At 55.3% G+C, this 15,090-nt stretch overlaps 1 protein-coding gene across 1 annotated transcript; it reads left to right on the top strand.

The window, feature by feature from the left end:
• Positions 1 to 168: 168 nt before the first annotated feature.
• Aqp1 (aquaporin 1 (Colton blood group)) lies at positions 169 to 11,885 on the top strand. Its single transcript, XM_026401543.2, has 4 exons — positions 169 to 628; positions 9,833 to 9,997; positions 10,282 to 10,362; positions 11,470 to 11,885. Exons 1-4 carry the CDS (start codon positions 245 to 247, stop codon positions 11,647 to 11,649), a joined length of 810 nt encoding a protein of 269 aa, XP_026257328.1. The 5' UTR covers positions 169 to 244; the 3' UTR covers positions 11,650 to 11,885.
• Positions 11,886 to 15,090: the final 3,205 nt, after the last annotated feature.

The raw sequence follows: 15,090 nt of genomic DNA on the forward strand, positions 1-15,090 counted from the left end.
GGAGGGAGGGGGAGAGGAGGAAGGAAAAAAGTTGGCAGGCGGACAGCAGAGCCGTGTCTGCATCCATCGCAGAGAGGAGGCCCGTGCGGTGTGGGGCGGGCCAGGAGCAAGGAGAGGCCTTCCTCCCTTTGTGCTCCCCCCGCCCCCCAGCCCTATAAATAGGCCCAGCCCAGGCTGTGGCTCAGCCCTTCGAGGGAGTTGAGCACCAGGCAGCCAGCGGTCTCCGGCCAAGCCCCCTGCCAGCATGGCCAGTGAGTTCAAGAAGAAGATCTTCTGGAGGGCCGTGGTGGCCGAGTTCCTGGCCATGACCCTCTTTGTCTTCATCAGCATTGGTTCTGCCCTGGGCTTCAATTACCCAGTGGGGGGGAACCAGACGGCGGTCCAGGACAACGTGAAGGTGTCACTGGCCTTCGGGCTGAGCATCGCTACTCTGGCCCAGAGTGTGGGCCACATCAGCGGTGCCCACCTCAACCCAGCCGTCACACTGGGGCTGCTGCTCAGCTGCCAGATCAGCATCTTCCGGGCGGTCATGTACATCATCGCCCAGTGCGTGGGGGCCATCGTCGCCACTGCCATCCTCTCGGGCGTCACCTCTTCCCTGCCCGGCAACTCACTTGGCCGCAATGATGTGAGTGGGGGACCCCAGGCTGGGGGTGGGGGGTTCTAGAATGGTGCAGAGCGGGTACTGGTGCCATCCTCTACCCATTGCGCAGATGGGGACACTGAAGAATGGGGAGGACAAGAGGTTGCTGGAGGTCATGTAGAGAGCTGGGGCTGGAACTCAGCTGTGTTGCGGCCCAGGACATGTTTTCTGCCAAGCACTGTGGGAATCAGAGAGCCAGAGAAAAATGTCGTGCCAAAGTCCCCTGCAGAGACCTTAGTGTGAGGAATGAGCTCTGAAGGCAGCTAACTTCAGGCTGGAGTTCTTCAACCCTTGACTGTAGTTTCTTGGCCCTCCTCAGTCCGGCCTGGGCAGCCGCTCCCCGCTCTGTAGCCCTGCACCCGGGCAAACTCTACCTGGCATCCCCAGCCAGGCTGAACGAGACGTCTGCATGTCTGCAGCAAGTTCTGCAAGTGTGTGTTTTGGACATCCTCAGGGAAGCCCCCCACACTCACACAGGTCCCTAAATCAACTTCCCCTAGGAAGCAGGGCAAGCGCCCCTTTCCATTCCTCTGCCCCTGGGAATCCGGGAAAGATAAAGGAATGAAAACTCTCCCAGGGTCTGTTTGCAGGTCGTTTTCCTGGATGGCAGTGAGGATAGAAGGCAGGGCTGGCCCCACAGTTCCTGGGTGCTGAGGGGTGTGGCATATGTGTTTGTGTGTGTAAAGTCGCAGGTGTGCATGTTTCTGTGGACATGGGTCTCTGAGCCTGTGTAAGCTATGTTGCACATTTGTGTGTGGGAGTGAGTGTGTAACAAACAGCATGTGCCTGTTGCTCCTGGCTTGGAGGACAAACAGATGTTAGCAACTGGGTGGCAGTTGCTGAAAATAATCACTCCCGGGCTACTTAGCACAGTTAAGTGGCTGTTGGTGGCGGCTGCCTGCTGTCACAGACCTGGGCTTTTCCAGCTCCTCAGCCAAGTGCAAACACTGAGTGCCCTTGGGCCTCAACAGGGGACAGTTTGGCCTGTGTGGCTGCTAAGGCTTGAGGGATGTCTTTGAGGCAAGCAGGCAGCGAGTGGGGGACACCCTCGGAGGAGGGAAAGAGATTCGGAGCAGAGAGGAGGAACTCAGGATAGAGGAATGAGGCTGCGGGGCTCAGCAGGGCAGGCAGGTGCAGGACGTCAGGAGACAGCAAGGGCTCCTTGGAGATGGCAGTGGGCAATTGCAATCCTCTTGTGTCCCAGTCAAAGTTCAGGTCTTGGTGCCAGCAGCCAGGGAGGCTGGGTTAAAGTCTGGTGCAGAGGGAACTGGCGTGGCCCTGCCGTGGGGGATTAGCACTTCTTGTGTCACAGTGACACCTCAGCAGCCCTCTTTTGAGCCAACCTCTGCTCAGCCCAAGATTGAAGATTAGCTCTGCAACTGGAGTTTAGACTTTAGCCCGGGAAGATGTGGCTGCAGCAGGTGTAAGGAACGGAGCTGGGGGAGGCTATGCCCCTCCAGGCTTCTGTCTCTCCAGCAGGAGCAGAGGTGGGTGACCTCAGGTGCACAGGGTCAAGTTCATGCTGGGTAGGATGGATGTGGGTCCCACCCTTTTGCTTCTCCTAACTCAAGGTCCAGGCAGGACCCACAGAGTGGCTGGAGAAGGCTTTGCATCTCTAGTATAGGCATCTGAGGCAGGGGCAGGAGGGTGGGGCCCCTTATGCCCTCTCTGGCCTCCATTTTCCAGAGTCACCTAATACCTGGCCTGGGCAGGTTGCATATGGAGGAGAAAATGGAGCAGCCTCATGTGTGGGGCCCCATGTTGGGCTAGGAGGCAGGTGCCCTGGGTTCAAGTCCTGTCTGCTACTAACTGGTTGAGTTTCTTTGGAACTGACATCCTCAGGCTCAAGAAGGAGCCTCGGTCTGGTAACATCCCTTGGCTGTGCCCAGGCTAACTGTTTCATGTTGGCTTAAGCTAATCACCCAGCCCAGGAGGGTTTGGTTAAGAGGAACCCCCACAGGGTCAGTGCTGAATGTAAGGGGACTAGTCATTGTTGTGGGGATCTGGTGCTGCCCTATCCAGACAATGGTCTTGGGGGTTCAGGAACACACGCCTAGGCTTAGAAACAGAGAAGGAATGCCCCCCAAAGAGTTTCCCCCCAACACTGGCCCTGGGATCTGGCGGAGTCTTGGTGGCCTCCCTGACTCCAGAGGGTCAGAGCACAGTCATTAGAGCAGGTGACACACTCTTTCCTCCATGCCCCCGGGGAGGTTCTGGCAGCCCCTCTATTCCCTGGCTCCACCCTGGCCAAACCTGGGTGGGGTAAGTGGTTGGCATGGAGATTTCCAAAGAAAATAGGGGGAAAAATGTGGCAGGAAGTGGTTAGGATGAGTCAGGGGGTGTCCTCCGGGGACCACTTTCTCAATTGAGTCAGGGCTCAGTATATACCCTAGAAAGACCATCCAGCCTGTAGGGTCCTGGCTGGTCCTAACAGCCAAGCCCCAATTTTGGCTAAGGGTGAGTAACTCTGAGGCTGACAGTTACCCTGGCCTGTCTCTGCCCTGACCCAGTCACTAACACCTATGTAAACCTTCACAACTAACTAGGCCTAGGTGACCCTGGTTCTGATCCGTGATGGGACACAGCAGGGCGTGGCTGGCTTGGGAAGTGGAGGATGCCGAGGGCCTACAGCATGGGCCAGCTGTTTCCATTCTTCCCCTCCGCCAGCTCCCTGTAGCCGGGGGTTGCTATGTGCTGAGTGCAGGGCTGGGTCAGCCAGAGCCCACAGGCCTGGGGCAAGATAAGCCCTGTGCACAGCTGCCTATTGATAGAGGGCAGCAGGCAGGTGTGATAAGAGGTGTCAAGGGGGGCCTGGGAACTTTTGAACTGGTGGGAGGATCAGGAGGGCTTCAGGGAGGAGGAGCCACATGAACTTAGATGTGGAGATCTCCCCAGAGAGGGAAGAAACTCTAGGTAGATAACTGCATGTGCTCAGGCAAGGGGGCCATGGAGGCCGTGGCTTGGGAGCATTGGGTGTGGCCGGACTGGGGGTCAGAGTTGGAGTCTGGGGTTCCAGAGAGTGGTGGGCTCCAGATTGAGGCCAGTGTCTGACAGCACGTAGAGGGACTGCATTCCCAGAGCCTGTGAGTTAGCCACCCTGGAGGCTCAGGCAGAGGGCAAACCTAACTTCTTTGGGACCATCTCTCAGCTCTGCTGATTTGGGGCCTAAGAAAATGCTTCCACCTGTTGCTTCAGGGCCTCAGTCCTAAATGCCTCCTCTTCCCCAGTGTCCTGGGCCTCAGTTTCCCCAGCTATAGAACTGCCACCAGCTCTGTCTCAGAGTTGAGGCCCCTGCTGCTTCCTCCAGGGCTTAGGTGTGGGCTGCAGAAAGGAAAACCAGAGTTCTAATGATCCTGCCCGGGAGAGGCTGGGGGCTGGCTGATGGTGCCCTAGCTGGGACGTATAATTACTGTTTCCAGCCAGAACCAGATGAGGGGGAGGGCACGGAGAGGTAGGAGCTTTGCGGCGGAGACTTCCCTCACTGTGGAAAATTCTGAGGCTGTCTCCCCTAGTAAAGCCCTCCCAGCAGCCTGGCCAATGCCGATGTTGCCCACCTGGACGCTTGGCCCTAACTAGGCTCACCCCGGGAGCCCTCATCCAAAGGGGCAATGCTCAGAGAGGGCACCCCACCCATTGGGGTGCCTTGTTAGGGAGAACTTGCCCCCACCTCTCCCTTGGACCCCAGCCCCCTCTGCAGGTCAGGCAAGCTTCCAGAAGTGTGGGGTGGGGCTATAAGCTCATCCCAATCCAACTCGGCAGTCCTGCCCAACCAGACCTCAGGGCCCAGAGAGAGCCCCCACTTTCTCTAGGGCCCCACCCAGCAGGGGTCGTCCAGCATTAGCCCACTAGGCCTTTCCCCAGGCAGATCCTGGGGGCTGGCTTGGGAGCTGTCCTGGGGGTAAAGGAGTCTTGGGTTCTTGCTGGCAGAGGCTCCCTGGGGTCCCTGAACCCTACCCTGTAGAAGCACCAATGAATCTGGGGTCTTCCAAGCAGCTGAGATTGGAGCCTCACATTTGAAAATATGGACAGGAAAATGTTCCTGAGACCCTATGGGTGGTCCGGGTCCCCTCAGTCAGGCCTTTCCCTGGGGACCGGAGGAGCTGCAGTGGCATGGTGCTCAGGGCCATAGGGAGGAACTGTCTGCACTCATCTAAGCTGCTGTCCGGTGAGGTGGGCACACCCCAAGGCTGGAGCCCACAACTCAGAGATGGCAGAAAAGGCTGGAAATGTCTGTTCTCCACCCCAGTAGCAGTTCCTCTCAGTGCCTGACGTTCCAGTCAGGGCTCCTTTCAGCAGCGGGTTTCTGCTCAGTGTAAAGAAGAATTAGTTTTCATTTGGGAAGCAGCTGCTTCCAAGTTAATAAGCTCCCTGTCCCCAGGGGTGGGCAAGATGAATCTTCTCAGCAGGGAGGTTGCTCTGGAGGTGCCTGGTTTGCAGAGCTACAGTGGAGTGGCAGGGAGGTTCTGTGACATAGGATCTGGGCTATGTCTGAGACCCACAGAGGGGTCCTGCACTCAGGTTTCTGAATCTTGGCCTGGAGGGTGCCAGCCCGAGGTCAAGAAGGAGAAATCCTGGAGATTGCCTGGGGCTCCGGCCTGGGCCAAGGCCTCCATTTTACTACTGGGGAAACTGAGGCCCATAGATGCATGGAGACCTGTCAAGTTGCTCAGGGGGTCATGTCAGGGCAGGACCGTCCCTCCCGCCTCCTGCCTCTCCGTCCTTGATTGTTTTCGCTGCCTGGTGCACACACTCATGTTGCACAAATATACTCACTAGTACATATGCATATGGCACACACGGGGGGCACACAGGAGACTCATGGCTGGATGTCCCATTCAGGCCCTGGGATCCTGGGGGGGTGGGTGGCGGTTCTTCAGTGGAGCCTCTTCCTCTCCCTGCCCTGGAGTAAGGAAATGGAGGAGGGAGGGAAGGGGGAAGCCATAGCTTTGTTTATTTTTTCTTGTCAGGAAGATGAAATGGCTTATGGGAGCATATAAAGGGCCCTTTGAGACTTGCTGCTTCTCACTTAAGGGGGCTCTTTCCCTTCCCCATCACCCACCTCCTCAGCCATTAGTGGCTCCTGCAGTGTGTAAGTGTCACCAGAGACATGCATGCAAACACACCTGGGACCTCACACTGGGCAGACCCCTGCCATGCAGAGCGTGTCTGGCTAAGAGCTGGTGTCATGTGTGACATGGTTCACGGATGGGTCAGGCACACTTGGCCAGTACCTGACCAGTTGGTCTAAATGTCCCTTGTGGGCTTAAATAAAGTGCTTATCCTCTAATTTGGGGGAGCCGGGTTGTTCTTTTTCTCTATTCCTTAGATCAAGCTTGTTAATTCTGTTCAATTCCTCCCTGTTCCTGTTATTAGCATTTTTTGGATGGCTTTGTTCTCCAAATTTCTAAGGGAGGATCGTTAAATTTTTTCACTCTGGGAGTGGATCAATCCAGTGCTCCTTGTCATTCTGTCAATCTTTCCACTGTTTATTTTTAGGCCACAGTGTTTAGGGCACACAGGATTATGGATTTTTGTAGTTCTTTGACAGATTTTTTAATTTAATTATTATGTAATAAGTCTCTCATGGTTTAACAAAAAAGGGAGAGACTCATCCCTGGACACATGGTTCTCAGTAGATACAGCAGACACTAATCAACAAAGCCATGGACACCCCCATGTGCACGTGTGAACACTCACAGAGGTGGCACCGTAGGGCCCACAAGGCTCCCCTCCCTCCCCAGTGCTGAATCCTGCAGGCTCTGGGCGGGTAGAAGAGGCTTCCATGTCTCCTGTTCACTTTTCTTCGAGAGCAAATGCTCAGAGCCTGAGCCAGGTCTGGCTCTGAAGCCTGCTGCTTCCCAGGGATGGGGTGCCAGGGTACCCAGGCCAAGTTGGGTGCCCTGGGTCTTAAAAGCTACCCCATCGGCCTGCCCCTGGGTGGCAGGGAGGATTCTGATCCCATTTCATGGTGAGGTCAGTCTTGGGCTGTCCTGGAGCCTGGGACACACTGGCAGTCTGTGGAACTAGCTTCCCAGTCCAACCAAGGAACGGCCAGCTCCCTCGATGGCCAGCCTAGGAGTGGCACCTGCAGGGGGTGAGGATCCTGGCTTTGCTTTCTCCTCCCCGGGGGCCTCCACCTCCCCTCTGTCATCTCGCTGAGCCTCTGCACACACCAACTCATAAGGCCCCAGAGTCCAGTGATGGCTCTATCTTCTTCCAGCTAGAAAGCAAACACAGGTCCTGCATCCAGAGAATTCCCTGGAGCCAGTCTGCCTCTAGAGAAGCTGGGAGGTCCAGAAAACTAGACTTTTCTGCCACTTCTGTGAGCACACATGGAGCTCTCCTCAGCTGATTTGGGCAGGGTGTGGATGGAGCTCCCAACCAGAAGGAGATAATACACCCACCCCCTCCCTGGGGAACACTGGCTTCTCTCCCCAGGATGTGCAGAGTTCAATGAGGACATGGCAGCATGGGGCCGAAGTTAATTCCAGCCTGGGACCCTGACAGCCTTCCAAGGCTTGGAGCTGCTGGTTCTGAATGGGGCCCAAAATGATGAGCTGACATGGGTTCTAGGCTTGGTTGGAGAGTTTGTATATTTCTGACACTTCTGAAGAATGGTGTGGATTATTCTATTATTCATACTGGCAGCCAGAAAACTGACTGTTATGTTTTTACTTTAATCAATGTAATAGAAGAACCAGGCCAGGGAAAACTATGTGGGAATGTACAAACACACACACACACACATACACACACACACACACACACACACACTTCCAATAATAAGTGACTACATATGATATTGGTCCTATTTAAGCAATTGTTTCAAATTCAATGGGTTGAACACAGTCACCTATGGCTCTAATCTTTTACCTGCTCTTGCTAGGACATCAAGTCTCCATAAACCTTTAACTGCCCCTTCCAATGATGAATTATTAAGTTTTCCCAGATCTGATTAACTCAAGTGCATTCGGCAGTGGAAGAAAGGTTCAGCAGGAATCAGGGGAGGCTTCCTGGTGGTGGTGGTGTTGGAAGAGGAAGGTGCCAGCCCCATGATTCTCGGTAGTTGGAAAGGGGGTTCCTTGTGGAGTTCACAGGCCAGGTGGCTGCCGCTTCAGAGCCCTGGGCCTGGAACCAGAGCTGTTCTGCTCACTTAGCATGGAAAAGGCTGCCTTTGGGTAGGGCCAGGGACTCTCAGACCTGGTTAAGAACAGAGAAAGAGATAAGTGCATCTGTGAGAAGGGTGGGATGGGGAAGCACAGGAGCCACTTACAGCAATGTCTCCTTCATCCTCGAGGAAAGGCTGGTTTCAGGATTCCTGCCAGCTAGCAATTAGGCCGGCTCTGGAGAGCAGAGGCAGGAGCAAAAGAGGAGCCTGAAGTTCACAGTGGGCTCAGGCTCCCAGGGTGAGTATGGATGAACCTGTCCTCGCAGCTCCCCCCTGTCAAGCCATCCCAGCTCCGGGGAGGCCTGTCGGTAGTTCCAGCTACCCTCACTCCCATCTCTGTACCCCTGTGCAGCGCAGTCTTTTCCCCTCCTGCCTGTCTCCAAATCCTGTGGATATGATGAGAAAGAACCAGAGCAGGAGCCCCACCCACCTCCCTGACCCCTCCTGCCTCTGCAGCCCTTTCGAATGTTGGAGAAAGCCCCCATTGCCTTTGAGGCTTCCCAAGGCTCTAGAGGGGACCATTAGATCCATTTTGCAGATGCAGAAACTGACGACCAGAGAGGGTCGGTTCTTGCTCACATTGCCAGCAAGTAAAACAGCCAGACCCCGAACAGGGGGCTTCTGATCCCACCAGCAGACATTGGGGTGGGAAGAGAAGTGTGGGCATTGCCCTGAGGGCTGGCCAGCCAGAGGGATGGAGCTCTGGGGTCAGCCAGAAAACACCTAGAGCTGGGGCTGTGTGGCAGGGGAGGGGATGTGAGTCATTCCCAGCCAGTGTTGCAGACAAAGGCGGGAAGAGAATTGTTCTTTGTGCGGTGGCCTCGGGCAGAGCTGGGAAAACCTCTGGAGGAGCGGAGGTATGCCCCCCACCTAGGATTTTAGAGAATCCTGGGAGACACCCCCATACTCTCAGGCTGGAAGCTAGGAGGTGAGACTTCCATCTCTGGTTTGTTAGGACAGAGCGGCCCAAGAGGTGCCTTTGGGCATCTTTGCAAGTGAGACTGTCAGCATGGTCCACCTCCCTTGCGTGGGTGCACCCGGCCCCGGGAACCACCCCACTTGGAATAGGTGCAGGGACTCCATGAAGAGGGGTCTTCCTGCGGCAGCTACAGGGAGAGAGAGGGCTCCAGTGACCTCATGGCAGCTTTTATTCTCTTCTTTTTCCATGAGTCATGTTTCTAAAAGTGGCCCAGGAGCAGTGGCAGCCAGACTGTAGTGGCGGGGGCCTATGTGGCCAAAGAGAGGGAAGGCAGGGCCAGGAAAGAGAGAGAGGAGAGAAAGAGGGATGATGGGAAGGGCAAGGCCAAAGGCAACAGGAGAGACAGGGAGTGGGACAGCCAACTAGAGAAAACTCTCAGCTGGGTGCGGTGGGACAGGTCCTAATCCCAGCGACGCAAAGGCTGAGGCAGGAGGATTGCAAGTTGGAGGCTAGCCTCAGCAACTTAGTGAGACTGTTTCAAAATAAAATAATAGAAAGGGTTGGGGGTGAGGCTCTGTGATAAGTAGTCTCTGGTACTAAAACAAAACAACAGTCTCCATGCTCGGGGATTTTTTTGATGTAGCAGGACGTGGGGTAGAATGTTCTGGGCTTTGTGGAGATGAAGCCATGTTCACAAGGCCCTCCTACCCACTTGCTTATCTTCTTCCATGAAAGTCCCTGATGGTCTTCCCCTGGACCTGGGACTCGCCCCTTGCCCCTCCCCGATCCTTGGCTATTGGAGGATACTGGAGCCTGGAAGTCACTGATGCAGGGACCCTGCCCCACCCAGGCCTTGGGGCAGAGAAGGGCAGGGTCCAAAAGCACTGGGGCTGCTGAGCAGGAGCTTCATCAACAGTTGTGACAGGGGACAAGGCCCTATTGTCACTACCTGCCCTGGTGCCTGGGTGGGGTCTGGCCCCTCTAGGCCCAGTGAGGAGCTGAGGGTCTGGTCTTTTGCGCCTCATCCTGGGAGTCCTGGGGGTCTCCAGACACAGTTGCTGCCTGCCCTGCTCACTGGGCCTCCCTGCCCCCCTCCCTACAGCTGGCTGTTGGTGTGAACTCAGGCCAGGGCCTGGGCATCGAGATCATCGGCACCCTGCAGCTGGTGCTGTGTGTGCTGGCCACCACCGACCGGAGGCGCCGTGACCTTGGCGGCTCAGCCCCCCTTGCCATCGGCCTCTCTGTAGCCCTGGGACACCTGCTGGCCGTAAGTGGGGAGCCTTCCCAGGTGGGGTGGCAGTGGGGAGGGCAGGGCCAGGGCTGCTATGGGACCCTGGGTTGGAACTCCTGCCATGGGGTGAGGCGATGGGCAGTCCAGCTCTGGGGGTGCGGGTGCCCAGGAGAGGGACCTCCGACTCTCCTCTTTCCAGGTCTGATCATCCCTTCTTGCTGTACTTCCCTGATTGTTCTTTCTCTCTCTCTCTTCCCCCACCCACCTCTGTCCTTGTCACTTTCTTGGCTCCTCTGATTCGCCCCTCGCCTTCCCTGCAGATCGACTACACAGGCTGTGGCATCAATCCTGCCCGGTCCTTCGGCTCCGCCGTGCTCACCCACAACTTCAGCAACCACTGGGTAAGCCACCCACTTGCCAGGGAGGGTGGAGGGGGGTCTCATTTGGTGTCACATGGGGAGTCTGATCCTGCCTTTATGGTGTCCTTTCCCATCACCGAGGCTCTGGGAGATATCCAGGGCAGAGGAAATCAGGAAACTGGGGCCTGAGATGAAGGGGTTGGTGGGATCAAATGGCAGGAGGATTTAGGTCCAGCCTCTGCCCTCCAGGCTTGGACCAGCCCCCAAGTCCTCTTAGCAGCATGGTGGGGAGCCTGGGGTTGAATCCCATTCCTGCCATTTTCTTTCTTTCTTTCTTTCTTTCTTTCTTTCTTTCTTTCTTTCTTTCTTTCTTTCTTTCTTTCTTTCTTTCTTTCTTTTTTTTGGTACCAGGAATTGAACCCAGGGGTACTTACCCACTGAGCCACATCCCCAGTCCTTTTTTGTATTTTATTTAGATAGATACAGGGTCTCACTGAGTTGCTTAGGGCCTTGCCAAGTTGTTAAGGCTGGCTTCCAATTCACGATCCTCCTGCCTCAGCCTTCCCAGCCATTGGAATTACAGGTGTGGACCACCACACCCGGCTCCATCTACAGGTGTGGACCACCACACCCGGCTCCATCCCGGCCACTTCTGATTCAGTGTGAGCTACCTTCTTAGTGCCTTGGTTTTTTTGAACTGTGAAGAGGGCATATGGTAGCTTCTCCCTGCCAGGGTCACCAGGAGCAGGGAAGGACTCCCTGTCTCTAAGCTGAGCTCAGAACAGAGGAAGTGCTCTATGGGTTTTAGCTCTAATTATTGCTGATGGGTGAGTTCCTGGCCAATCCCTTCTAAGACTGGGGAGGTGGGCAATGAATGGCCTTCCTCAGGAAGGGTCTGGTACTGAGTCCCCAAGAGGCAGGGGGCTGTCTTCTACCACACAACCTGGCCTGGACCCATTGTGGGGACACTAGAATGTCCCCAGGTTGGAATCAGCCCTGCTCACCTCTATCCTGGACACAGAAAGGAGAGAGCCCATCCACAGGGGTGGTGGGAGAGGATAACTCAGGAAAGCTTCCCAGGAGAGGGCCTCTGGTGGAGCTTCTGAGACCTGACCAGATGCCCACTGAATGCACCTGCTCTGTTTCTAGATTTTCTGGGTGGGGCCATTCATCGGGGGAGCCCTGGCTGTGCTGATCTACGACTTCATCCTGGCCCCGCGCAGCAGTGAGCTCACAGACCGCATGAAGGTGTGGACCAGCGGCCAGGTGGAGGAGTACGACTTGGATGCCGACGACATCAACTCCAGGGTGGAGATGAAGCCCAAGTAGAGAGGGCCTGGCACGGGCATCCGTGGGGGGGTGGGGCAGGGACGGGCAGAGGGAGGGGAGGGCTGAGATCCATATCGTAGACACTCTGACAAGCTGGCCAAAGTCACTTCCCCAAACATCTGCTAGGCCTGCAACGGTCAGGCCTCGTCTGGGACATTTCTATTTCTTTCTTTCTCTGTTTCCTGGCCTCAGAGCTTCCTGGGGATCGGGTTTACCAATTCACCTACTCCCTTGATGTCACCAGAGGAGGTGAAAGAGAGGGACTCACCTGCTAGTTGTCCCCTCAGAGTGTGTTAGGAGGTGTGCCAGAAAGCCCCCCCTCATCCCAAAGTCACTCACCACTCAGCTGCCGCCGGTGCCGAGTTTCCGCCATCATTGCCTGGTGCCTTGGGCACAGCTCTGCTGCTTCTCTCACGCACCTTGCTCCCCAGGGGTGCTCTGAGTGGGAAGAGATCTCAGTAGGTGCAGTGGGGAGGGGAGAAGCTCCAGACAAGCTTTGCTTCTTTGGCCTGGCTTGCCCCAGGGCCTCCGCCTTGGACTTGCTGCCTGGCTGTGGGGTTGTCCTTATCATAGGGCCTCAGTGATCTCTATCTGTGCAGTGGCAAGGACAGGGAGCACCGAGTGGGTTCTGTCAGGGTAGAACCTCACGGGTTCTAGAAGGCATAGTCCAGACCAGAGCATCACTTCAGCTACTTGCCCTGTGCCCTTTCCCAAGTGCAAGCCGGGTCCACATGTCTGTGCTGTACGCGTGTGCAGGCAAGCTTTGAAGCAGAGAGTTGACAGAGAGTCCAGGTCATTGGAAATGCCTGTTCCCCATGGAAGAGTGTCCCCATTCAGGGTCAGCTGTTACAGAATGAAGACCTGGAGAGGATGAAGGAAGAGTGTCCATGTTCCCTATTGGGTTTTAGTTGGTCTTTCCAACTACCCCAGCATTGACTGGATCATGATGTCACCTCTTCACTTTCTCTTGCCAGTGTCGACACAGGAGAACATCATGTGGGTGGGGGCTTAGTTAAGAGCACTTGGGTTTTCCAAGGCCCCGACCTTGAGGATGGAATGATCCCGATGAGGATCCGTCTATGGAGGCAGATGCCCTTGGTGGACTCAGGGTTTGCTCACTGATCCTGAGCAAGGAGGACAATGCCCTCCCTTGTACATGAGCTCGTGATTAAAGGCATCGTGGGCAGCTGGGTGACCTGCACAGGCATGCTGTGTGACCCCAAGCCACTGCCTTTCTTCCCTGTTGACCTGGAGGACAGAGGTCAGCCTTGACCTGATAGACTGGCTCCTTCTATAGCTCCAGGACAGTCAGAGCAGAGTCTTTTGAGGACCTGAGTCCATTCAATCCCACCGGGAACAAAGAAGTTTCACCACTGTGCCCTTAGCCACGATGCCAAAGGAAACCAAGAGACACAATTATGCAGGTATTTAGAAGCAGCAGGATTACCAAGAGGCCCTTCGTGTCCACCAACACATCACATCTGAACACTCTCTTCTCCATTCCCTAACAGGAACCTTTAAACAATTTAACAGATAAGGAAACTGAGGCCGCAGGTCCTACAGCTAGATAATGATTTGGTCATCCTTGCAACCAAGGCCATGTCTGGCTACTCCCTGGACTGTGAGGTGGACCCCTCTTATTCTCAGCTTCTCAGTTTGTGCCTGGGCAATGGCCAGGGACCAGGAGGGGTGAGGGTTGTGACGGTGGGGAGGGACAGACCCACCCCTGCCTGGTTCTGTCTGCTACATGTCAGGACCCTGCATCTCTCTGCTCTTCATATATGTCTCTTTGGAATTGGAATCTTATTATATGTTAAGAAAATAAAGAAAAAAGACTTGTAAGGTCTTTCCGACCTCCTGTAGTTTTTTTTTGGTTTGTTTTGTTTTGGTGCCATGTCCCTGCAGGGCTTCTCTGAGTTTGTGAGGAGACTGGTCCCACTGCTAGGGACCCCTCCTTGGTCTCAGGGAAGGACATGACCTTACCACAGGACCTCCTCAAAGGGATCCAGAGTTTCTCTGCCACAAACAGGGAGACTTCGGGGCTCACGGGGTTGACTTTGGAGTTCTGGGGGCAGCTGAGGGGGGCAGGGGTTCTGACCAGTTAAATGGAAGACATTTTGGGTTCTGGAGGACAGAAGGAATGGAGAAAGCAAGACTGAAGTCTGACAATCCTATGAGCCCTCTCTACTCTCCTCAGATGAGGGCCCAGGAAACAGCAGTCTGCCAGGCCACTCTTCTCCTTCCCTTGGCCTCTCTTGAGACCCCCACCTGCACCTGTGCTATGTTCTGAGCCCACAGTCTCTGCCCCAGAGAGCTGGGGCCCGTGGGTGAGAGACTGGTCATCAAGGTCAGAAGATAGCAGTGCTATGTTGAGCCGAGACCCGGTTCCTCCCATCTCCACCCCTACCACACACACATGCTTAGGTAGGCCTATTTTCTCAAAAGAGGGCCAAATCTACTGAAAAATTAAGTGCCTGGCGATAGGAAACAGGCAATGGGGGCAGCTTGGGCCTTCCTTTGAGGCCCAGAGTCTGAAAGGCTCTAAGAACCATCAACCTCATGGAAATCTCTGTAGGCACATGGGCATGTATCACCAAGGGTAGAGATCCGTGGTGGCTCCTGCCTCCCTCTGTGCAGGGCTTGGCTGATGACAGTAGGGAGGGTTGGTCAGGTAGAGCCAGGATCACCCCAAAGAGGGCTGAGACAGCGTGGCTGCAACAGGCTTTCTTATTTCAGTGCACACTGGGTCGATGGGCTGTCACAGCCTGTGCAAACTGCCCCAGTTTCTCCCTGGTGGAAGATGGGCTGGTGTGAATGGGAGAGGCACCATCGGGCTACAGAGCACTGTAGAAGCTAGTGCCCTGCAACCTGGCCCTGCCTGTCAGGCTATGCCGAGACTCTCACAGCCCTTCCTGGCTTGTCTCCTTGTGTTGCCCCCTCCTCCTTCCCACTGTGAGGGTCTCGACTACCTCAACCCTCACCCCTGCTCATGCACCCCAGCTCCACCTTAATCCCTCCTCCATGCCACAGGAGAGCCTTTCTTATTGCATTGCTTCTAGGAGTTATGTCTCCTAGAATTCTAGACTCCAGAGGTAGAGCCTGAAGAAGAGGCCAGGAAGTGGCGTTTCAGGAGTACCTACTGTGTGTGAGGAACCTCCCAGTGATATAATGTGCATTGTCCCCAATTTTCATGACAAATTTGGAAGGTGGAGAGTTTCACATTTATAGAAGTTGTTGAGGTCCCTGAAGATGAAACAATTTTCCCAAGGCCCCCACAGAATTGAGAGTTGAAACTGTTCTGTGTGGCTTCAAAGATTGGGTCCTTCCCATTATGCCACGGAGAGTTTTGTTGCAATGCCCCCTGCTACATTTAGCTCTGGGCCAGCGGAGAAGCCAGGCTCTTCTGCAGCTGCAGACACTCCTGCAGAATGGTGAGAGGAA

This window comes from Urocitellus parryii, chromosome 3 (genome assembly GCF_045843805.1).
Source record: "Urocitellus parryii isolate mUroPar1 chromosome 3, mUroPar1.hap1, whole genome shotgun sequence".
In the NCBI taxonomy this organism is placed as follows: Eukaryota; Metazoa; Chordata; class Mammalia; order Rodentia; family Sciuridae; genus Urocitellus; species Urocitellus parryii.

What these genes read in the sequence shown, in the direction of transcription:
- Aqp1 (XM_026401543.2), top strand. Translation starts at nt 245, where the DNA reads ATGGCCAGTGAGTTCAAGAAGAAGATCTTCTGGAGGGCCGTGGTGGCC. An exon ending in ACTCACTTGGCCGCAATGAT is followed by an intron (nt 629 to 9,832) that starts GTGAGTGGGGGA and finishes CCCTCCCTACAG; the next exon opens with CTGGCTGTTGGTGTGAACTC. An exon ending in ACAACTTCAGCAACCACTGG is followed by an intron (nt 10,363 to 11,469) that starts GTAAGCCACCCA and finishes CTCTGTTTCTAG; the next exon opens with ATTTTCTGGGTGGGGCCATT.